We start from the raw sequence: 23,712 nt of genomic DNA, 5'->3' as shown, positions 1-23,712 counted from the left end.
GCTCAGACAAACAAGGTTGATTACAATTTGCAGAAGATAATGCTGCCCGTTTCTTGTTTACAATGTCACCTGAAAGTGAGAACCAGCATTTGCATGGCACTGTTGTAGCCGGTGTTGCAAGATATTTACGTGCCAGATGTGCTAAAGATTCATGCATCAACCACCATTCCAGAAGATGTGTCCATGCTGTTGACGGGTTCTGCTTGATAATGATAGAAAGCAGTGCATATAGACGCATGTTCATTTTCATAATCTGAGTCAGATGCCACCAGCAGAAAGGTTGATTTTCTTTTTTGGTGGTTCAGGATCTGTAGTTTCCGCATCGGAGTGTTGCTCTTTTCAGACTTCTGACAGCATGCTCCACACTTCGTCCCTCTCAGATTTTGGACAGCACTTCAGATTCTTAAACCTTGGGTCGAGTGCTGTAGCTATTTTTAGAAATCTCACATTGGTACCTTCCTGGTGTTTTGTCAAATCTGCAGTAAAAGTTCTTGAAACAAACATCCCAAACCGCTATAACATGAACTATCTGGCAGACTGCAGGTAAAACAGAGCAGGAGACATACAATTCTCCCCCAAGGAGTTTAGTCACAAATTTAATTAATGAATTTTTTTTTTTTAATGAGCATCATCAGCATGGAAGCATGTCCTCTGGTATGGTGGTCAAAGCATGAAGGGGCATACGAATGTTTAGCATACCTGGCTCGTAAATACCTTGCAATGCTGGCTAAAAAAGTGCCATGAAAATGCCTGTTCTCACTTTCAGGTGACGTAAATAAGAAACAGGCAGCACTATCGCCTGTAAATGTAACCAACCGTGTTTGTCTGAGCGATTGGCTGAACAAGAAGTAGGACTGAGTGGACTTGTAGGCTCTAAAGTTTTACATTGTTTCATTTTTGAGTGCAGTTATATAACCAAAACCAATTCTACATTTGTAAGTTGCACTTTCATGTTAAAGAGATCCCACTACAGTACTTGTATGAGGTGAATTGAAAAATGCTATTTCTTTTGTTTATCATTTTTACAGTGCAAATAATAATATACAGTGAGCGCTATACACTTTGTATTCTGTGTTGGAATTTGAAAATGTAGAAAAAATCTAAAAATATTTAATAAATTTCAGTTGGTATTCTATGGTTTAATGGTGAGATTAATTTTTTGCAGTTAATCACGTGAGTTAACTGTGATTAACAAACAGCCCAAGTCTCAGCTCCACCTGAACTCTGAATCATTCATTGACAGCAAAGTTAATTCTAGCCTGGAGGTGGTTCACTGCGCCTGCAGGAAGGGAGATCAGCAGTTGAGGTAGAGGTTGCACGGCTTTCCACAGAATGAAAGGATTTCCCTTACAACATAACCCCACTCTGGCAGACTAGAGCCTGTATAAAGAATCCAGTGCTGCATGCAATTACCAGGTCAGCCACAAAGTTATGAACACAAAGCTGTGATGTATTTGACACTATTCGACATTGGTGAGGCCTCATCTGGAGTACTGTGTCCAGTTTTGGGCCCCACACTTCAAGAAGGATGTGGATAAATTGGAGAGAGTCCAGCGAAGGGCAACAAAAATGATTAGGGGACTGGAACACATGAGTTATAAGGAGAGGCTGAGGGAGCTGGGATTGTTTAGCCTGCAGAAGAGAAGAATGAGGAGGGATTTGATAGCTGCTTTCAACTACCTGAAAGGGGGTTCCAAAGAGGATGGCTCTAGACTGTTCTCAATGGTAGCAGATGACAGAACGAGGAGTAATGGTCTCAAGTTGCAGTGGGGGAGGTTTAGATTGGATATTAGGAAAAACTTTTTCACTAAGAGGGTGGTGAAACACTGGAATGCGTTACCTAGGGAGGTGGTAGAATCTCCTTCCTTAGAGGTTTTTAAGGTCAGGCTTGACAAAGCCCTGGCTGGGATGATTTAACTGGGAATTGGTCCTGCTTTGAGCAGGGGGTTGGACTAGATGACCTTCTGGGGTCCCTTCCAACCCTGATATTCTATGATTCTATGATTCTATGTGTTATCATGCAGCTTGGAATTTGCAGCATTTGAAGAAAAATGCAAATATCCCCCTCATGGTCACCCGATAGGGCAGGGTCTGGCTCATTTCCAGCTGAACGGGACTAATACATTTCTCACTAACACCACCCACATTTTTTCCTGTTGGAAATTTGGAGTCAAATTCAGAGTCAATTGCCTCAGATGTAGAGTCCAGTAAGTTCAGAGGTAAGAGAAGTCCCCTGTTACTGGGTGGGTGGAGATATACAATGCCTCTCCGGGGAGTGATCGTTCCTCCGTATGCTGCTGTTGTAAATGTCATCATTTCTCAGTCCAGGAGTATCTGCTCAAAGCACATTCAACCCCTGAGCCTCTTCAGGACCAACACTGACAATCGTGCTGAAGATGTCAATCGTGTGTACACTGGCTTGGTAAAATGAGTCTTGATCAACTAATGATGGAACAAAGTTCTCCCCCCTCATTCCAGTTAGGACCTGAAGTTAGAACTGAACGGAGCTCCTGAATTGTATCCGCTCACAGCTTCCCTCCAGACCCAGCCAACCTGAAACCGCTCAGCAGAGTCGTCTAATTAGAAGAAAATGGATAGGTCACTTACCACTGGAGTCCCTTCCTCTCCTCAGGTGGATCCTTAGGACAAGTGTCCCATCAGGAGGTGAGCTGACACATTTTCAGTAGTTCTCAATAATTACTCCTACCCCTTTGTTACTCCTACTCCTTCCCCAATTTCCTCTCTCTCTAACTGTATGGGGATCAGAACCAGACTATGACACTGAGCAACCCAATAGACTCTCCGATACAATTCTCAAGAAATATGGGGCTAGATCCTCAGCTAGTGTAAACTGACCTAGCTTCATTGATTTCAACAGGACTTAAGCACATGGCTACGGGAGGCTGACCCCCCAACCCTGCCCCTTCTGCCCTAGACCCCGCCCCTTCCACCTGAGGCTGGGCCCCTGTACCGGTAAGCTTTTTATGTTACTTTCACCCTTGACTCCCTGTCATTTATGTGTGCAAATTATAGTATTTGCAAAAGCCAACAGGACTTGTGTGTACAAATCAATTAGTGGTCTAACTACTTGATTCGATGTATGTCAGTCTCATTTGTGTGTGCACATTCTACTGGGGCATGCAAATTTAAGTTCACTTTCAAGAAATTTGCCTTGAAATTCTGCATGCCATTCAAATGGCATCTGTGCTCCCTCTGTCATAGTCTGTATAACTGGTGACGGTTTCTTATCTGAATGTTTATTCTTCTTTTGTCACATTGAAGACACATTAACAGATCTTACAATGATTTGCTCCACTTTGCAATTAGATTTAGTGTAAGAATACTGCTTCTATGACAGTGCAGATTTCCTTGTATTGCTGACTTCTCAGTAAGTGGAGGAGAATGGCTGCTGAGGGAGGATGATAAGGAAAGGGAATCCTCACTGGTAACCTATGCTATGTCTCCTTCCTCTTCTGTGGCCCCATAGTACATAATACTAGATTAACCAACGGAGCAATATCAAGTGGGGATAAGTGAAGAAGGTGAACAGAGTTATCCTGGTTAGAGAAGGCAGCACACAGAACTTTAGGCCACTAGAATTCCTCTTTAAAATCTCACAGGAGGCTCCTCCACCAACTAACTGCTTCTTAACTCTGAACACTAGGAGCCAACCACAGAGATAATTATAACATCACTTCATACAACATTGTTCATCTAACAGGAGGGGGCACCATGTCCTGGAATGCAAAGACTCTGAAAAGGACATGGGGCCCTGGTGGAAGAACATCGCCAAGCAGTACAGAGTTGAGACCATTACTGGATACTGTGTCCAGTTCTGGCATCCAAAGTTCAGAAAGGATGTTGACCAATTAGAAATGGTTCAGAAAGAACTACAAGAATGATCTGAGCTCTGGCAAAGCTGCCTTATAGTGAGTGACTAAAGGAGCTCAATATATTTTGTTCATCCAAGAGAAGGTTAAGAGATGACTTGGATCATGGTCTCTAAATACATACATGAGGAGAAGGATCTGACCACAGAGGGCTCTTTAATCTACTAACAGACAAAGGCATAACAATGGCTGGAAACAGAAAGTAGACCAATTCAGACTAGGGACAAGGCAATACCTTTCAACGATGAGGGTAATTGCCATTGGAACAATGTACCAATGGATGTTATGCATTGCCCATCATCTGAAGTATTTAAATTGAGATTGGATGTCTCTCTAAAAGGATCTGTTCTAACTCAACCACAAGTTACTGGGTCTGGTGAAGGAATCACAGGGTGACTTTCTCTGGCCTGTGTTACACAGGAGCTTGGACTAGATGATCCTGACAGTCCTCTCTGGCCTTAAAAAAAAAATCTATGATTCTGCTAATCTCCAGACATTGCTGGATAACATCTTACTAAATGCCCCGAAAAGGCCCAATCCCACAACTGAGGAGGAAGACTGTGCTGGGTTAAAAAAAACAACCTAGTTTAGAGGGGAAGTGAAGGTAGCTATACAAAAACTAAAAAATAATATATAACAAATAGAAGAAAGGGGAACTTGATAGTAATGAATATAAATCAGCAATTATCAATTTTCTACAACTCCTAAGGGAAGCGAAGGGACACAAGGAGAAGTCTATGGCCAGCATAGTTCAGGCCAATAAGAAAGAGTTTTTCAAATAGAAACAAAAAGAACCCTAACCATGGTATTGGTCATTACCAGATGGAAATGGTAGAATTGTCAGTAGTAATGCAGATAAGGCAGAGGTTCAATAAATCTATCTGTTTCTTATTTGGAGAAAAAACAGATTATAAAGTCTGATTATATGGTGGCAATAACACTCTTTCCATTCCATTAGTATCCCTGGAGGATGTTAAACAGAACTACTAAAGTTAGACATTTTTAAATCAGCAGGTTCATATAACTTGCACCCATGAGTTTTAAAAGAGTGGGCTCAGGAGCTTGCTGGACCATTGATATTGATTTTCAATAAGTCTTGGATCACCAGGCAAGTTCCAGGAGACAGGAAGAAAGCTAATGTTGTGACAATATTTAAGAAGGGTGAATGGGGTGATCCAGGTAATGATAGGCCTGTCAGCCTGACATCAATCCTGTGAGAGTGGCTGATACGGGACTTGGTTAATAAAGAATTAAAGGAGGAGACTGTAATTAATGCAAATCAACATGGGTTTATGGAAAATAGATCCTGTCAGACTAACTTCATATCTTTTTTTATGAGATTACAAGTTTGGTAGATAAACGTAATAGTGTTAATGTGAGACATTTTGACTTCTGTCAGGCATTTGGCTTGGTATGATATGACATTTTGATTAGTATAAAATTAATATGGCATGCATTAAATGGACTAAAAGCTGGTTACTGTAGTCATTGAGCAGGGCTGTTTCCAGCGGGATCCCACAGAGATCAGTTTTTGGCCCTGTGCTATTTAACCTCTTTATCAAGCAACTGGAAGAAAACATAGAATCACCACTGATAAAGTTTGCAGATGACACCAAAACTGGGGGAGGGGTAAATAATGAAGAGGACAGGTCACTGATACAGAGTGAACTGGATCGCTTGGTAAACTGGGCGCAAGCAAACACTGTGTGTTTTAATATGGCTAAATGTAAATGTGTACATCTAGGAACAAAGAATGTAGGCCAGACTTACAGGATTGGAGACTATCCTGGGAAGCAGAGACTCTGAAAAGGATATGGGGGTCGTGGCAGATAATCAGCTGAACATGAGCTTCTAATGTGATGCTGTGGCCCAAAGGACTAATGCAATCCTGGGATGCATAAACAGGGGACTCTTGAGTGGGAGTACAGAGGATATTTTGCCTCTGTATTTGGCACTGGTGCGAACAGTGCTGGAATCCTGTGTCTGGTTCTGGTGCCCACAATTCAAGAAGGATGATGATAAATTGGAGAGGGTTCAGAGAAGAGCCGCGAGAATGATGAAATGATTAAGAAATGTTCCTTTTAGTGACAAACTCGAGGAGCTTAATCTATTTAGCTTAACAAAGAGAAGGTTAAGGGGTGACTTGATCACAGTCTACAAGTATCTACATGGGGGAAAATATTTAGTAATGGGCTCTTCAATCTAGCAGAGAAAAGGTCTAACACGATCCAATGGCTGGAAGCTGAAGCCAGACAAATTCAGACTGCAAATAAAGCATAAACTTTTGACTGCAAGGGTTTTGACCATTGGAACAACTTACTAAGGGTCGTGGTGGATTTTCTGTCACAGACCATTTTAAAATCAAGATTGACTGTTTTTCTCAAAGGTCTGTCCTAGGAATTATATTGGGGAGGGTCTCTGATCTGTGCTATACACGAGGTCAGACTAGGTGATAATAACAGTCCCTTCTGGCCTTGGAATCTATGAATTATGCAACTATTAACAACAGTTATTTATTAATGAATCAAGCCTCACAACATCTCTGTGAGGTAGGTCTTGTGTCTTGCACTGCCCAGTTTGCTTAGACTGCCATTGTATTATCTGTTTTATAAGCATGGTTTTGTTCACCAGATGTTCACCATACGCATGACTACAATTCCTGTGGTAATTCTGAACTATCGGCGATGAAACTTCCCAAACTGGAAACAGAGATTTATCTGCTGGGGACCAAGTGATGCTTTTGGTGTCCCTCAGGAATATTTTAAAGGTATTCTGCTCCTCCAACATGTTTGTCATGAACCTTGAAGCTTCTGTCTCACGACTGACTGATGCTACATATCCAGAAGAAATTCAGGATTGACCTCACCTACATGTGCTACAGGAACAAAGAACCCTAATTCGGAGACCAAGTTTCAGGGCTGATTTTGTAGGCTAGTGAAGTTGAAGTATGCATGAAAGAGGTCTTTTGTATATGTGGCTGCAAAGTGTAGCTTGCTTTCATGTTAGAACAGTTATCAGCTAACCAGGAAGCACCAAGGACAATGGTGTTTCTTTCGTTCAGGTCTGGTATATTAAACGCTTTTGCAAAAACCCAGGAGGTGATGGGGAGTGTTTGTTGACTGCTTCTGGACTCTCTGTTCTGCCACAACTCAAGAGTTCCTGTGTTTTTTGCCTGCAAAGAATCGAATTGAGATGGAAGCCTTCTGATTTGGGGATTCCAAAATGTTTTGATTTTAAAATAATATTTTGATAAGCAGAGCAGTTCTGAAATTAACCTTCTAGGATCAAAGAAAATACTTCACTCCGTTACACTCCCTTGCACTCCCTCGACTCTCTCCACCCTGCCTAACACAATTGACAAGGAGCGTCAATGCATGTATTAAATCATCATTAGTCAAACAGAATTTCCAAACCCTAGGGCATTCATCCTTTGACTTCTGGCACTGATTTCTTCTGTAATACAAGGAAAGCTATTCTACCTCTGCTAAAAAGAGTTGTTAGGCTATTTGCCTTACGATATGGAAGGGCATGTGAGCCCTTTTTCTCCAAGCGAAGATAAATTAGTGGATTTGAAAGCTTTCAAAACAGACTTCTCTATTTTCTTGCTCAAAATTATTCTGGTCACCAAGAGGTAAAGAAAAAAGGATATTCTAGCACACTGGATGAGAAAGCAGCTGTAGATATTCAGCATGCTGTCAATGTTTGACAAAAGGTGTGTGAGAACAAGTTTAGTTTCTAGTGACTGCAAGTCCCAAGTCATTGAAGTAATACATAGTAGTTTGTGTAAGGGGACTGGTGCCCCCTTACTAACATTCAGTGGGGGTGTTTTAGTTGCTAGCTCCCAGTACTAAAAAGGGGGAAGGGTTGATGGGGAATCAGGACCCTGAGACTGACAGTCCCCAGGATCAATGGGGAGAGGCCAATGCTCCACGTCAGCCTGAATGACAGGGCGGGCAGGCTACCCAGGGAATCAGGAGGCCAGGGAGGTCCCCTCCTCCGTGTGAGCTGGATTTGCCTGGGTCAGACAGAGCGGGTCCGAGCTAAGGAGAAAGCAGGGGCCCAAGCTGAGCTGGGGAGCAGAGCTGGGCAAGATCCATAGAGAGCAGACCCTGTTCTGGGAGCAGAGCTGCAGCCCCAAAGCCAGAGGCACAGGCCAGAGAGAACAGACCTGTCCCGGGAGCAGAGCTGTAGCAACCGGAGCCAGAGGGGCCAGAGAAGCAGCCCAGGGAGCTGGGGGCAGAGCAGCAGCCGTGCAGAGACCGAGTGGTGGGGCTGGGGCTGGAGCAGTCCGGAGCTGTGTGCGGTGAGCACCTGGGGAGAGCGAGGGGGACCCTGGGCAGCGGGCCCCGCACAGGGAGATGCCTCAGCCAAGGGGCTCTGCAGGCCAGGCTTGGATCGTAACCCCAACAGGGCGGGGGCCACACTGGGAAGAAGGGTCCTGCCACTTCGAGCCTGAGAGCGTGTGGCCACCACCAGAGCGAGTGTCCGACCAGCAGCATCCCCGCAGCACGGCCAGGGCCGGAGAAGGGGCCTGGGACTCACAAGGAGCAGACTGTGAACTGCCCGGACGTTCCAGGGACACTGTTTGTGATGTTCCCTGCCACAGAGCGGGGTGATGTGTTTCCTTTCACCTTTCCCATTTTTCCTTACTCTTTTTAAAATTGTTTAAAATTGTTGATTAAATAACTTGCATTTGCTTTAAATTGTATGTAATGATCAGTGGGTCTGGGAAGCGCTCAGTGCAGAGAGAGTACGCCAGAGTGAGGACACCCTAGCCCCTGTCCTAGGTGACCACAGCAAGGTTGGGGGTCGAGCTCCCCAGGACTCCTGGGCCCAGCCTTGTCGGGGTTACGAGGACTCTGCCAGACAGGAGAGTGGAAGGGGAGTCCTTAAGGGCAGGGAGGCCACTGGGTAAAGGAAGTGGGAGCGAGGACTCAGATCCTTTCACTAGCCCACTTCACCGGGGTAGTGCAGAAGCCAGGAAAGTTCCCCACAATAGCGGGACTATTCCCCCACTTACATTTGTACATCACCTTCACAGAGAGCTATAATTTATCAGAGACTAGATCCTTCTGCAAATAGTTGCTCCAATCTTCACAAAAATGCTTTAACCATCTCTGCATTCATGTTTCCAATCCTGAGATGACAACTACCTGAACCCTTGGGAATCAAGGCACAGGAAAGCACCAGGGATTTCCCCAAGAGGATTTTCCTAAGAACATAAGACCAGCCAGACTGGGTCAGACCGAAGGTCCATCTAGCCCAGTATCCCGTCTTCCGACAGTGATCAGGGCCAGGTGCTTCAGAGGGAACGAACAAAATAGGGAAATTATTGGGTGATCCATCCCCTGTCATCCAGTCTCAGCTTCTGGCAGTTAGAGGTGTAGGGACATCCAGAGCACGGGGTTGAATCCCTGACCATCTTGGCTAATAGCCATCAATGGACTCATCCTCCATGAACTTATCCAGTTCTTTTTTTAACCCAGTTATTTGGCCTTCACAGCATCCCCTGACAACTAGTTCCACAGGCTGACTGTGCGTTGTGTGAAATAGTACTGCCCTATGGTAGTGTTAATCCCTCTGCCTATTAATGTATGTGTTATATGAAGGGATAAATAACATTTCCCTATTCACTTCCTCCCCACCATTCATGATTTTGTAGACTTTGACCATATCCCCCCTTAGTTGTCTCTTTTCTAAGATTAAAAAGACTCAGACTGTTTATCTCCCCGTATAGGGAAGCCGTTCCCTGCCCCTCAATCATCGTGTTACTCTTCTCTGTACCTTTTCCATTTCTGATGCATGCTTTTTGAGATGGGGTGACCAGAACTGCCTGCAGTATTTAAGGTGTGAGCGCACCAGGGATTTTCATAGTGGCATTATGATATTATCTGTCTTATCCATCCCTTTCCTAATGGCACCTAACGTTCTGTTCGCTTTTTTGGCTGCCGCTGCACACTGAGTGGATGTTTTCAGAGATCTATCCACAATGACTCCAAGATCTCTTTCTTGAGTGGTAACAGCTAATTTAGACCCCATCATTTTATATGTAGAGTTGGGATGTTTTCCAATGTGCATGACTTTGCATTTATCAACATTGAATTTCATCTGCCATTTTATCGCCCAGTCACTGGTTTTGTCAGATCCTTTTGTAACTCTTCACAGTCTGCTTTGGACTTCGCTATCTAGAATAATTTTGTACCATCTGAAAATTTGCCACATCACTCTTTGCCCCTTTTTCCAGAGATGAACCAGAACATAGGTGCCGACTCCGTGGATGCTCCAGGGCTGGAACACCCATGGGGAAAAATTAGTCGGTGCTCTGCACCCAATGGCAGCCAAGCTTCCCTCATCCCCCACCGCACCTCCTCCTCCCCTCCCCCTGAGCGCGCCATGTCCCCGCTCCTCCACATACCTCCCAGCACTTCCCCCCAGCTGCCGCCAAACAGCTGTTTGGCAGCATGCTGGGAGGGAGGGGGAGGAGCGGGAACGTGGCATGCTCAGGGGAGGAGGCGAGGAAGAGGCGGGGCTGGGGCAGGGATTGGGGAAGGAGTTGGAATAGGGGCAGGGAGGGGGCGGAGTTGACGAGAGGACTTTGGGGAAGGGGTTGGAATAGGGGCGGGGTTGGGAAGAGGCGGGGCAGGGGCAGGGCTGCATGGAAGGGATAGCGTCAGGGCGGGGCCGGGAGCAGTGCAGGGGTCAAGCACCCATGGGAAAACAGGGGAGTCAGCGCCTATGAACCAGAGGAATAAGAATAGGTTTGGAAAATGTCCTGTGACTAGCTAGGTTATCTATGCTACCTTCCCTCCTGCGTGCAGCTGAAGCTTGCCAAGGTGCAGAAGGTTTTGAGAATTTTCGGTTTCCCTGACCCTGGGCTGCCTGGAGACCAAAATGCCCCTGGATGGCATGTAGAGGAGCCTCAGGGCTGCTTTAAAATATGATGCCTGCAGTGGTCCTGGGGAAACCAGTGTGGCAATCCAGGATCAGTGAAGTGCCCTGTACTCTGCCTCTTTCATCCCTGTCCCTAACACTCTTCAACTTTTCGGGTGGGAGGAGCCAGTAGCATAGAGCTGGCTATGCCCATGCAGCTCCACCTGAGAAATGACCCTTGGAATCCTTGGATTTTCCATTGGGACAGCTCCGTGCCTCAGCTGGGGCTGAGTTTAGCCCTTAAATGCTTCATTTCTATGAAAATTTGAGCATGTGAGTTTGACATTTACTGTATACTAACACACCAGAGACACTCAACAGCTCAGACGCTGTCAGACCAACCATGGGCACATGCACCCGTAGGCAATCTGCATGAATATTTACAAAAATATACATTCTATTTCCCTTCCCCTGCTGAGGAACCTCGATCGTCTCAGACTCTTCCTTCGCATAACCGCCAATTTTTTTTCCTAAATTGGGATTTCCCTTTCTCTGTTCAACAAGATTAAATTATAGTTAATCCCTTTCCAGATCCATTTACAATAAATTAAACATAGTAAACTGGCAGTCAGCAGAGAGAACAAGGTTTGAGTGGGCAGTTACATCACAGGGGTCCACATAGCTAAAGCACATTGATGGGACCATGAAAAGAGTCTCCTCGTGCTGTACCGGTCATGGAATATTAGATGACCTCATTCTCTAGAGCTGTCAACCAGACATATTTCATGAGCATTAAATTCACTTTAAAGAAAAGACATAGTCATAGATTTTAAACTAGCAAAGAAAAAAAAGGGGAGAGCCAGATTGACCCATTCTTAACTTTCTTTGTTTTATTCTGTGCATTAAGTCTAGCAATCATACTAAATGTTTTGACACAACATTGCCAAACAACATGGCTGGGCTCAATGAACTGGCTGCTACATAGCTATTTAACTGATTTATCTGTAGCTTTCATATATATCCTGGTACAGAGAGCATTCAAAGGTGCTATACTCACATCATTGGGAATGGTGAGTTCATGAGTACTGGCCGGGGGACTGGCATCCAAACCTGAGCATATGCAAGGGAAAATGATTATAGCTTGCAGAGAAAGCACTGTGTATTGCCTGGTATTTAACCAAAATAGCAGACATCACAAATGTTCCATACTCCCTTAGGGCCAGGAGGGTAAGCAGACAACACATTCTGGTATAATAACAAGGAACAAAATTACTACCAACACTCCTACAACTGGTTACCACTGTTCTTCTGGGACCCTGAACCCTCCCAGTTGGTTCTCATTAGGAGGTTCACAGCTTCCAGACTAAAAGCCAGTGACTGTAGGTGCCTTTCCATCACTTTGTCTTCCTTCCAAGAAACAAGGAGGAAGAGCTCCTTGCTACTGCCAGCTAGTCCATGCTTCCTTTCTTTTATTTTAACACTCAAAGAATCCCTAGATTACTGAAAACCATTGTGCAAAATTACAGACCCACCTGGGAAAAGCTGAAATAGGTTAAGCAAGCAACATCCTGTATTGTTTGAAGTCTACCAATGAGAAATAAGAGGTGCATTTTGTGTGGGGAAGTCTGTAAGTAAGCACTGGAGAGTGAGAAATCACATGGCCCACAACAAATTAGAAGTAGTAAATGCCTTATAGGATGAATGCTGTATCATCATGATGATGGCATCAAGGGGTAAGTAGTATACACACTACAAACCTCTCTGATCACATGATACAGCAAAATATGCTTAAGAAACAGTCATGGAGAGGAGGTACAAGATAGATCAAGAATGGTCTTTGTTAGGACATGTGGCATTGCTACATTAGATGATATATTTCTGCATGTCCCTCTGGCAGCAGTCTTCACAAGTGGTTTACAAATGGTAGTGAAAGTGGAATACTGTGTCACAATGCATCAGATAACACAGGCTGAGAGAGGAACTTCTTCACGTTGACTCGTTTGTGTTCTGCGATGCAACGCTGGGAGTCCAGGCACTACAGATTTACACTCAGCAATGAATCAAAGACACAAAGTACAAAACAGGAACTGACTAACTGAATTCAATACCCATCCTGCTCTTCCACCACAGGAAAATCAAGACATCCAGTTTTAGAGCCTGAATTATTGTTTAACCAGATAGAAACATGCTGTACCTAGTGATTGATTTGTATAGAGACATATATTTCCTTTCAGTTTCCCTGAAGAGATAAAGAACACTTTCCATTAATATGAAAGTGGAGGTGTCAGGGGACAAATCTATGCAGCTTGAAATGTAATCAATCAGCATTTCATACTGTTCTCAGTACAGGACCAAGCATATGTCAGCAGTAGTTTCTCTAAATAAGATTATTAGATCTTCATTCATTGCCGAAATAGTGACATTCATATCCCTATTTGCAGCACTGGGAGAGTGAAGCTGTCTAGTAGCCAACATAAATTTACAGTTACTCGCAAAAACTTTAATCAGTATATAGAATAAATGACAAGGGAAGGAATTTGAGGCAAAGAATATAAATGAGTTCAAGAGACACCAAGGTTTGTGTCTGGACAAATAGGGGAGTAAGAGCATGGAGAAAAAGCACACAGAATGTAGGATTAAAATGAAACAAAAGAAAAAGAAAAGAAAAGGCAGGTACGTTAAGGCCAGATGGCCTTCACGGCTCCTAAAATGCCTCATGTTTTATCATTTCCCCCAATTAACAGCGATGAAGCCAGTTACTTACAGTGTCTCTATGAAATAACACAGCGGCATTATTGAACTCTATCATGCAAGTCATGAAATGAAATTACCCCAGAATTGCTGCTGCATGCCATGTGGTATTTTGTAGTTGCTCCAAAAGGAATATACAAACAATACAAGCAATGATCTAGTTTTGCTATCCTTCAGTTCCGCCAACGTTTTCTGTACTGCTAAAGATGATTTCCCAACTAATTTTGCTGATAACAACAGAGTACATTTAGAAAATGAACGAACCAATACTGGAACTAGGAGTGCTGGGGGTGGGCTGGGGGGACTGCCGCACCACCTGGCTTGAAGTGGTTTCCATTTTTGACTCCAGTTTGGTTCAATGGCTCTCAGCACCCCCGCTGTACAAATTGTTCCAGCACCCCTGGAACCAATGAGCTCCATTTCTGTTGGTATCATTGTGTTTTAAGAATTCAAATCAGAACAACCATATTTTACAGTATTAAGTCCATAAGGAAGATTGATGTTGCATTAATAATACAGTGAAGAGTGAATATATGGAAAAATCCTTAAAAGAAATGTGATGTGTTGCCTTTGTCCTTAGCATGCCAGAGTTGACATGATACAAAGTACTTCTCACTAAGACTGAAATCTATGAACACATTGAAAAAAAGTTTAAATAGGCATTTCGGAGACTACTCCTGGAAATAACTATATCAAATTGCTTTGCTTTGCTGGAAGATATAGCACTTCCCATACATTACTGAATTTAGCCTCACGACCATCCCAGGAGGCCAGGTAAGTGTTGTACCCATCTCCCAGAAGAAGAAACTGAAGGAAAGGTAAGGCCACAATTTTCAAACTTGGCTGCTCAAGGTTAGACACCGAAGGGTCCAGATTTTCAGAACTGATGAGCTCTCACTAGTCCCAGAAATTTCCAAGGGATTTGTTAAGAACCTCTGAAAATCTGGGCACTTATTTAAATATCTAAATATAGACTTAGTTGCGTAATCTTAGGCGCCGAAGTTTAAGTATTTTGGCCTAAATGAATAGTCTAAGGACACAAGACGGGAGTGGCAGAGCTGGGAATACAAGCCAGGACTTTCAACTGCCAATCAAGTGCCTTAACCATAAGAACACCCATCCTGCCGTGCAGCCCTCTGTTGTGGGCACAAAGCAGCATTAGCCCTTGGCTGGGACACCAGCTCAAGAGACTGTCACCACTAGCTCTCCCCTGCATTTAATATTGGTTTTACAGCAGAGGAAGGACTTTACTGGTCAGCAGTAGGCTCCTAAGTGCCAAGACTTAGTGAGAAGCACTTCTCACCAGTCAGGCTTGCAGAGTAACACACTCACTGAAATAGATGCAGCCTTCTTTTATATTACTCCACATTGTCACTAATACTCCCTTTCTGGGTTAACAAATCCGCCCCCGCAGTGTTAATGGGAAGGGCAAATCATTGAGGCAAAATAATAGCCGGTCCTAATATTTGCCCATACTCAGATGGGACTGGAAACTCTTCTCCGGTCTGGACAAATTCCCTCCTCTTCACCATTCCATCTCCTCCTTGCTCCCAGTTCTGATCCAGTCCTGACCCCATGGATCCTTCTTCACTATGTCTGTCTAGAACCTACTCCTCATTCCCCTAGATGAGCCCATCTCAACATCCTCTCCCCCACTGAACATTGTACAGTCCAGCAGGTCTTCTGGCTTCCTTGCTGGGTGCCACCCTAACTATCACGTCCCATGCACTGGAGTTGGGGTTGTCCCTGTTACTTGCACCTCAGAGTGCACCAACCTGCAGTGATGGAAAATCCCAGAGTGCGTGACCTTGAACTCTCTCAGGGGGTTCTCACGTGCATTATGAGGTTCAATTTTGTAACCGCTTGGAATTCCACAGGAGACATTTTCTGAATCAATATGTTACACAGTTACAATTTATAACATCTCCTGGGAGTGAGGCGAGGGGACGCTATCTAATGAAAGGTCATGAACCAGATCGTCAGCTGGTGTGAATCAGCATATCCCTATTGACTTCCGAAGGCCTGGGCTGAATTAATCCAGCCGAGAACCTAGCTCCATGTGTCAGAGCTAGGATGACACTAGTGTGACATGAGCACTGAAGAATGCCAGAGCAAGAAAGTGAGTTGTAGTCATGTGCACAAAACAACGGTCAAAATTTGTCCAACTATTACAAAAATACTAAACCAACACATGCAGAAAAATGTAAGTTTTTGCGTGTCATGTTATACTTTGGGGGGCGGGAATTAAGTCTTGCAGAATCCATTTCAGTGGTCAAAGTTTGCCTTTTTGGTTAAGTAATGTCGTCAGAACATTTTGCAGTGTGCCTGATCTATGTGTATGATGTCACCAGCACATTTATGTTGGCATTTTTATGTATTTATAAATAGGGCTCTGTGTCCATCATGGAGGTTGTGGAAGTCACGGATTCTGCGATTTTCCGTGACCTCTGTGATTCTGCAGGGGCCAGTGTGGCTGACCCCAGGGCTGCCCAAGCGGCTGGCGATGGGGCCAGCTGCTCAGGTGGCCCTCAGGATAGCCATGCCAGCCACTGCTGGAGTGGCCTGGGGCATAGCCACACCAGCCCCTTCTCCGGCAGCTGCGGGCAGCGTTCCCCGGCCGGCTGGCTGGCCGGCTGCAGCAGCTGCAGTTTGCTGGCCCGGACAGCTGGTGCCGCTGGCCCCGGATGCCCCCCGAGTGGAATCCCCCCCGATACCCTCTGAGATGCACCCCCCTTCCAAGATTTAATCACAGGTATTTTTAATATAAGTCATGGACAGGTCACGAGCCATGAATTTTTGTTTATTGCCTGTGACCTGTCCATGATTTTTACTAAAAATACCCGGGACTATACGTAAGGTTATGATTTAAACATAAGGCCAGATCTTCAGCTGATATAAATAGACGTGACTCCATTGGCTTCGTTGGAACTAAGCTGATTTCCATGAGCTGAGGCTATAGCCCATAAAATATACCCATACTGCTTTAACAAAATGTACTTCCATTCCCCAGCAAGAGATATTATAGTACAATAAGATCCCCAAAATTCCTTTCAATGGCATGAAGAATAAAATATTTTTCACCGGAAAATACATTAACTTATTAGCACTAGGCCATATTATGAAATGATTATTTTCCAAATGTATGTTTAAATTAAAGGTATTTTGAGTGTTGTGAATGTCAACAATATTTTTCAAGTGGTTAATTTCTTCTATCATCTATCAAGTGCTAAAACACCCTGTTTTGACTGCATTTAAGATATAAACAATTATTATTAAAGAAAGTCTGCACTGACACGTGTTAGCTTCTTAGCCAATTGTCAGTGCAGAAAATTTGAAATAGGAATTTATCAAAAATGACAGCTTTACTCAGATACATGAATGCCTTGCACAGCTTAGAAAGCTACCTTCCTTTGGATGGATTAATAAAGCTACACTAACGTAGGATTGCTGTCTCTTGCCTCCCATGGGTATTCTTCTGTTATCTCATGGAGAACTGTATAAAACTCAAATACAATAATACAGGTCATAATTCTATGATTTTCTTGACCATGCATAATTCTCATTAGCATGAATGGCGATTATACACCTATATCAAGAGACTATATTAATGGACTATTGAAGTACAGTACAGTACGGGTAAATTTATTCCGTTCCTTGGACATACTGTAGAAAGAAAATGGCAGGTACTGTCTTACGCCATCGGTTCTTGCCCATTGGAAGTCGTACTGTATTGTCAACACAATAAGACAATTTATGTATGATTATCAACACTGATGGGGTCCTATTCAAGAAATACTGCAACAGAAGCCTACTAATTTCCCTATAGCTTTTATTTTACCTGATGACTGGCCCATCAGATTTTGAGCTTCTTCGGAGGAATGTAAGGGCAGCTTTTCTCCTGAAGAGCAAAGAAGAAACAGATTTAATGCTTTTGCCTTCAAGGAGATAAGCAATGTCACTTCATCTAGGAAGCTCAAAATATGATGGACAAAATGGCAGAAAAGGAATTTCCAGTTGGCATTTTGACCATCGAGAGGAATGAAGGTATTTTAAGTATTTTCATTCCCGACTCTATAGTTGCCACCCTAGTTCACAATGAAAAATGTAAACTGTATTATCAATTCTGCTAGCAAATTTTGAGACATATAGCCCTAACTAGAGTTCTGCGGGTCCTCCATTATAGCATATTGCTTCAAAGGCCTCCTTCACCAGAGGACAGGATTCCCCCCTAAAAGTATGGCTAATTCCCACCACTTCTCATGAAGCACAAAACAAAGAGGCTTCACGTACAGTATGTTTCTGTTGACATTCTACAGCTACTTTGTGCATATGAAGAGAACATCCTGGATGGACAGTGACTGAGATCAATAGGAAGAGCTGAAAGGAATTTACACAGCCTTTACAGATTTCTGAATCTGCAGACAATGCTCAACAAATGAAGCATTGTCAGAGTGTATGGATGTCTCCCAAAGGACATACCAACCCGTGGCAATGAATACCCAGTCCTCTGTGCTAGAAAGGGCCCACAAGCATTTGTTTTATCCCAAAGTTGATTCACCTCTATTCAAGCTAGCAAAGCAGGAAGCAGATAAACATGGCTTCCCAAGAGCAGACTGTACACGCACAATTACAGCAAACTGAGCCATAAGGAGAAGCACTTTGAAATACTAATCTTTGTTAACTTTTCACCATTGACATTTGCAACTTCACTTTACTTGTCCTATTTATTTCCATTAAATAAAACAAGCTTAGAAAGAGAGAGAAACTCTACAGGTAAGAAGAGAAGGAAATCTGTAAAGGGCATCTGGGTACGTACCAGGGAAAGCGGGGGTGGTCTGTCCAAGGGGAGTAAAGGGGGTTTGCTGCATAGCCAACTGGTGGAGCTTGGTCAACTGCTGAGGGGTAGGAGGGACATTAGAACTAAGAAGGTTATTGTTATAGAATACAACAAGTCACACCAAAAAAATTAAGAACAAAATTATAATAAAAAAACCAAAGCAGGACGCCATGTTAAGACATGGCAAACATGACATTAACAGAAGGACTTGGCCTGGGTAGATACAGTAAAGCCCAAATCTTTAGCAGAAGTGCTTGATCAGGGTCTGAAGTACAATACCAGCAGCAAGCCCAGTTTTGGTCTCTAACTGAAATCATTTAACTTTGTCAGTGCAGATCTCTCCTGATCCTGCCAGCCCACAGATAGCATCACGTGCCCTGATGGAACAGGGAGCTGTCAAAGCCGGTAGAAGGGTATCAAAGCACAGCAATTCCAGATGCAACTTGGCTGATCAGACTTTGTAACCCATTGTCACTGACTGCTGCTAGTGAAGAATAGGAGTAAAAATATCTGAACAGTGTCAAATATGCTGCCAGGTCCATAACAATCAAATTCCAATATTTAAAAAGCACAGATAGTCCCTGGGATAGCTATCAGAAGTGTACAGTAATTGGCCATTTTGTTTCATTACCCACTGGATGTTCCCCTTGCTTGACTTGAATACTGCACATTGAAAGGGAAATTTATCTAGTTGCCAAACCAGTCGTAGCTCTTAAAGTCGTCACTTTATCGACACAAACTACCCAGCAGTTGGCAAAACATGGGCTTCAGCTAAAACAGGTAAGTATTTCAGAGCCTGCAAATCCCTTGTTGTGCTCGGAGTCTTTTCCTGGCCCCTTAAAAAGAGACCTCGGAAGAAGAATATGTTTGGAATACATTTTGTGCTCCGTTTTATTGCTTCAAATTTAAGAAAACTGAAGAGGTAGAAATTTCATCCTGATAAGGCCCCCTTTGAGATTTTGCTGTGTATGCAGGAAGGAGTGCCCCGTATCACACCCCCTTCAATAATCTTCGAGAGCTTGGGCGGCCTAGGAGGTTTAACAAAACCATAGACATCAGAAATGGAAAAGACCTGTTAGGTCAATTAGTCCAGTCCCCTGCAGGCAAGTGGGGGAGTTGTCATTTAAATTTGCATGTGAAACAACATCCTAAAAGTCCTGGCTCCTGCAGCACGTCTGAGGGAGGGAGTGGAGGGGAGCCTGACATCAGCAGTGGTGAGGGTGAAGCCCTGGAGGCAGAAGAAAACAGGTGGGAAGGCGGAGAGGAGTTTTGGAAATGGTATCTAACAGTCAGTTACCAGAGAGCTGGCAAGTAAGAACATCAGAAGCATTTGGCATGCAAGTGGTCAACTTTTAAACAAACTAGTGGAAAAGAGTAGGCCAGATTCCAACCAACCCGAGTGGGTGAGCTTGCATCAGGTTTTCTAGTGCAACAACAGACATGGAGTATCAGCTTTTAAACTCTCCCAAGGCGTTACTGACCAAGGGGGCACAGTGTCATGCCGGTGCACAGAGAGTTTTGTGTCTAAGTCCCAATGAATCAAAATGAGAATAACCCCTAATGTCACATGCAGTATGAGTCCAGCAAACCAACATGGAAACCCGGGGATAAGACGTGTTAGTCCACTGGGCATGACAACTCTCTAACTGAAACAAAAAAAGAACAGGATTATTTTTTAAAAAACAGACCTTATCCTGCTTTACACTAAAATGGAGACCAAAACAGTCTCCTTGGGTTCATTCCAAAGATAATGATAAAATTTTCAATGGTTCTTTAGCCCTTCACGTTTCTCTTTTAAAATTTGCATCTCCCTGCTGAAGCCTCTCATCGCTGCCATCCAAGGACAGCTGCTGTGCAGTATCTTACAAGAGCTCTTTCCTCACTGCCACCATTACCAGCCTAGCTTTCCCATCCTTCCTGCCCTGAACGACACAACCCCTGCCCACTGCTGTTTGGGCTGTAAAATGGAAACCGGAGTAAAGCCAACCAGATTGCTCATTAACCTGAGCATTCCTAACTACGTCAGTGTGAAGAGATGATGTTTTGCCGAATGGAACAACTTTGGGAGCCACAGACCATTCATTGGAGCTGCTCAGGGCCAGGGGAAACAGTGAAACCCTTTCTGTTTCTATTATTGAATGAAAATATTTTTCATGTGGATATGTAACAAAAGCATATGAGTGTAATGAAAAAACTCAAAAGACTTAGGGGACTCCACAGCCAGGCAGTAAGGTAAAGCAGTTGTTTGAACCAATGCCTAAACGGCTTACAACATCTCCTATATTTCTAATTTCTGTACTCTGACGAGCTGGCAAGAGTTGTGAGGAAAGTGTTGTGAGCCAGCATTTCACAGAACCATAGAAGATTAGGACTGGAGAGACCTCAGGAGGTCATCTAGTCCAACCCTCTGCTCAGCAGGACCAAACCCAGCTAAATCATCCCAGTCAGGGCTTTGTCAAGCTGGGCCTTGAAAACGTCTAAGGACGGAGATTCCACCACTTCCCTAGGTAACACATTGCAGTGCTTTGCCACCCTTTGAGTGAAATAGTGTTTCCTAATATCCAATGTAAACCTCCCACACAGCAACTTGAGACCATTGCTCCTTGTTCTGTCATCTGTCACCACTGAGAAGAGCCGAGCTCCATCCTTTTTGAATCCCCCCTTCAGGTAGTTGAAGGCTGCTATCAAATCCCCCCTCACTCTTCTGTTCTGCAAACTAAATAACCCGAGTTCCCTCAGCCACTCCTTATAAGTCATGTGCCCCAGCCCCCTAATCATTTTTGTTGCCCTCTGCTGGACTCTTTCCAATTTTTCCACATCCTTCTTGTAGTGGGGATTCTAAAACTGGACGCAATACTCCAGATGTGGCCTTACCAATGCCGAATAGAGGGGAATAATCACTTCCCTCAATCTGCTGGCAATGCTCCTACTAATGCAGCCCAGTATGCCATTAGTCTTCTTGGCAACAAGGGCACACTGCTGACTCATATCCAGCTTCTTGTCCACTGTCACCCCTAGGTCCTTTTCTGCAGAACTGCTGCTTAGCCAGTCAGTCCCCAGCCTGTAGCGGTGCATGGGATTCTTCTGACATAAGTGCAGGACTCTGCACTTGTCCTTGTTGAACCTCATCAGATTTCTTTTAGCCCAGTCCTCCAATTTGTCGAGATCACTCTGGACCCTATCCCTACCCTCTAGCGTATCTACCTCTCCCCCCAGCTTAGTGTCATCCACGAACTTGCTGAGGGTGCAATCCATCCCATTATCCAGATCATTAATGAAGATGTTGAGCAAAACCGGCCCCAGGAGAGACCCTTGGGGCACTCCGCTTGATACCGGCTGCCAACTAGACATCGAGCTGTTGATCACTACCCACTGAGCTTGATGATCTAGCCAGCTTTCTATCCACCCTATAGTCCATTCATCCAATCCATACTTTTTTAACGTGCTGGCAAGAATACTGCGGGAGACTGTATCAAAAGCTTTGCTAAAGTCAAGATATATCACATCCACTACTTTCCCCATATCCACAGAGCCAGTTATCTCTTCATAGAAGGCAATCAGGTTGGTCAGGCATGACTTGCCCTTGGTGAATCCATGTTAACTGTTCCTGATCACCTTCCTCTTCTCCAAGTGCTTCAAAATGGATTCCTTGAGGACCTGCTCCATGATTTTGCCAGGGACTGAGGTGAGGATGAACAGTACATAGTCCCTGGATTCTTCTTCTTCCCATTTTTAAAGGTGGGCACTATATTTGCCTTTTTCCAATCGTCCGGGATCTCCCCCGATCACCACAAGTTTTCAAAGATAATGGCTAATGGCTCTACAATCACATCAGCCAACTCCCTCAGCACCCTCGGGTGCATTAGATCCAGATCCATGGACTTGTACATGTCCAGCTTTTCTAAATAGTCCTTAACCTGTTCATTCACCACTGAGGGCTGCTCATCTCCTCCCTATGCTGTGCTGCCCAGTGCAGCAGTCTGGGAGCTGACCTTGTCTGTGAAGACCGAGGCAAAAAAAAGCATTGAGGACTTCTGCTTTTTCCACATCATCTGTCACTAGGTTGCCTCCCCCATTCAGTAAGGGGCCCACACTTTCCCTGACCCTATTCTTGTTGCTAACATATCTGTAGAAACCCTTCTTGTTACCCTTCACATCCCTTGTTAGCTGCAACTCCAGTTGTGTTTTGGCCTTCCTGATTGCACCCCTGCATGCTCAAGCAATATTTTGATACCACTCCCTAGTTATCTGTCCAAGTTTCCACTTCTTGTAAGCTTCCTTTTTGTGTTTAGGCGCACCGAAGACTTCTCTGTTAAGTCAAGCTGGTCATCTGCCATATTTGCGATTCTTTCTGCACATTGGGATGGTTTGTTCCTGCGCCCTCAATAAGGCCTCTTTAAAATACAGCCAGCTCTCCTGGACTCCTTTTCCCCTCATGTTATTCTCCCAGGGGATCCTGCCCTGAGGGAGTCAAAGTCTGCTTTTCTGAAGTCCAGGGTTCTTATTCCGCTGCTCTCCTTTCTTCCTTTTGTCAGGATCCTGAACTCGACCATCTCATGGTCACTGCTACGCAGGTTGCCACCCACTTCTACTTCCCCTATCAATTCTTCTCTGTAAGCAGCAGGTGAAGAGAAGCATGGCCCCTAGCTGGTTCCTCCAGCTCTTGCACCAGGAAGTTGTCCCCAGCACTCTCCAAAAACTTCCTGGATTGTCTCTGCACTGCTGTATTGCTCTCCTAGCAGATGTCAGGGTGATTGAAGTCCCCGATGAGAACCAGGGCCTGTGATCTGGAGACTTCTGTTAGTTGTCCGAAGAAAGCCTCATCTACCTCATCCCCCTGGTCTGGTGGCCTATAGCAGACACCTACCAGGACATCACCCTTGTTGCTCTCGCCTCTAAATTTAACCCAAAGACTCTCAACAGGCTTTTCTCCAGTTTCATACTGGAGCTCTGAGCAATCATACCGCTCTCTTACATACAATGCAACTCCCCCACCTTTTCTCCCTGGCCTGTCCTTCCTGAACAGTGTATACCCATCCATGACAGTGCTCCTGTCATGTGAGTTACCCCACCAAATCTCTGTTATTCCAATCGCATCATAGTTCCTTGACTGTGTCAGGACTTCCAATTCTTCCTGCTTGTTTCCCAGGCTACTTGCATTTGTGTACAGGCACTTAAGATAACTAGCCGGTTGCCCTACTTTCTGAGTATGAATCAGGAGGCCTCCCCTGTTATGTTTCCTCCCTGTATCCCACTTCCCCACTTACCTCCAGGCTTAGGTCACCGTCCCCTGACAAACCTAGTTTAAAGCCCTCCTCACTAGGTTAGCAAGCCTGCCTGCAAAGATGCTCTTCCCTCTCTTTG

The 23,712-nt window shown here is 44.4% G+C and overlaps 1 protein-coding gene across 9 annotated transcripts in view; it reads right to left on the bottom strand.

Annotated features, from left to right (window-relative positions):
• Positions 1-23,712, bottom strand: part of PCBP3 (poly(rC) binding protein 3) — a 66,442-nt gene that overhangs the window by 5,509 nt on the left and 37,221 nt on the right. For 3 of the 9 annotated variants that reach the window (XM_073304785.1, XM_073304789.1, XM_073304793.1), the window contains 3 exons: positions 18,328-18,403; positions 17,350-17,409; positions 11,818-11,870 (listed from right to left, as the gene is read on the bottom strand). In XM_073304785.1, coding sequence (XP_073160886.1) covers positions 11,818-11,870; positions 17,350-17,409; positions 18,328-18,403 — 189 coding nt within the window. Of the gene's footprint in view, positions 1-11,817; positions 11,871-13,824; positions 13,828-17,349; positions 17,410-18,327; positions 18,407-23,712 lie in introns of all 9 variants that reach the window. The other 6 variants (XM_073304784.1, XM_073304788.1, XM_073304786.1 and 3 more) reach the window with 4 other exon arrangements.

The sequence above is a fragment of the Lepidochelys kempii genome, chromosome 11 (assembly GCF_965140285.1).
Source record: "Lepidochelys kempii isolate rLepKem1 chromosome 11, rLepKem1.hap1, whole genome shotgun sequence".
Classification (NCBI taxonomy): domain Eukaryota; kingdom Metazoa; phylum Chordata; order Testudines; family Cheloniidae; genus Lepidochelys; species Lepidochelys kempii.
This window is presented reverse-complemented; position numbering and strand designations above follow the sequence as displayed.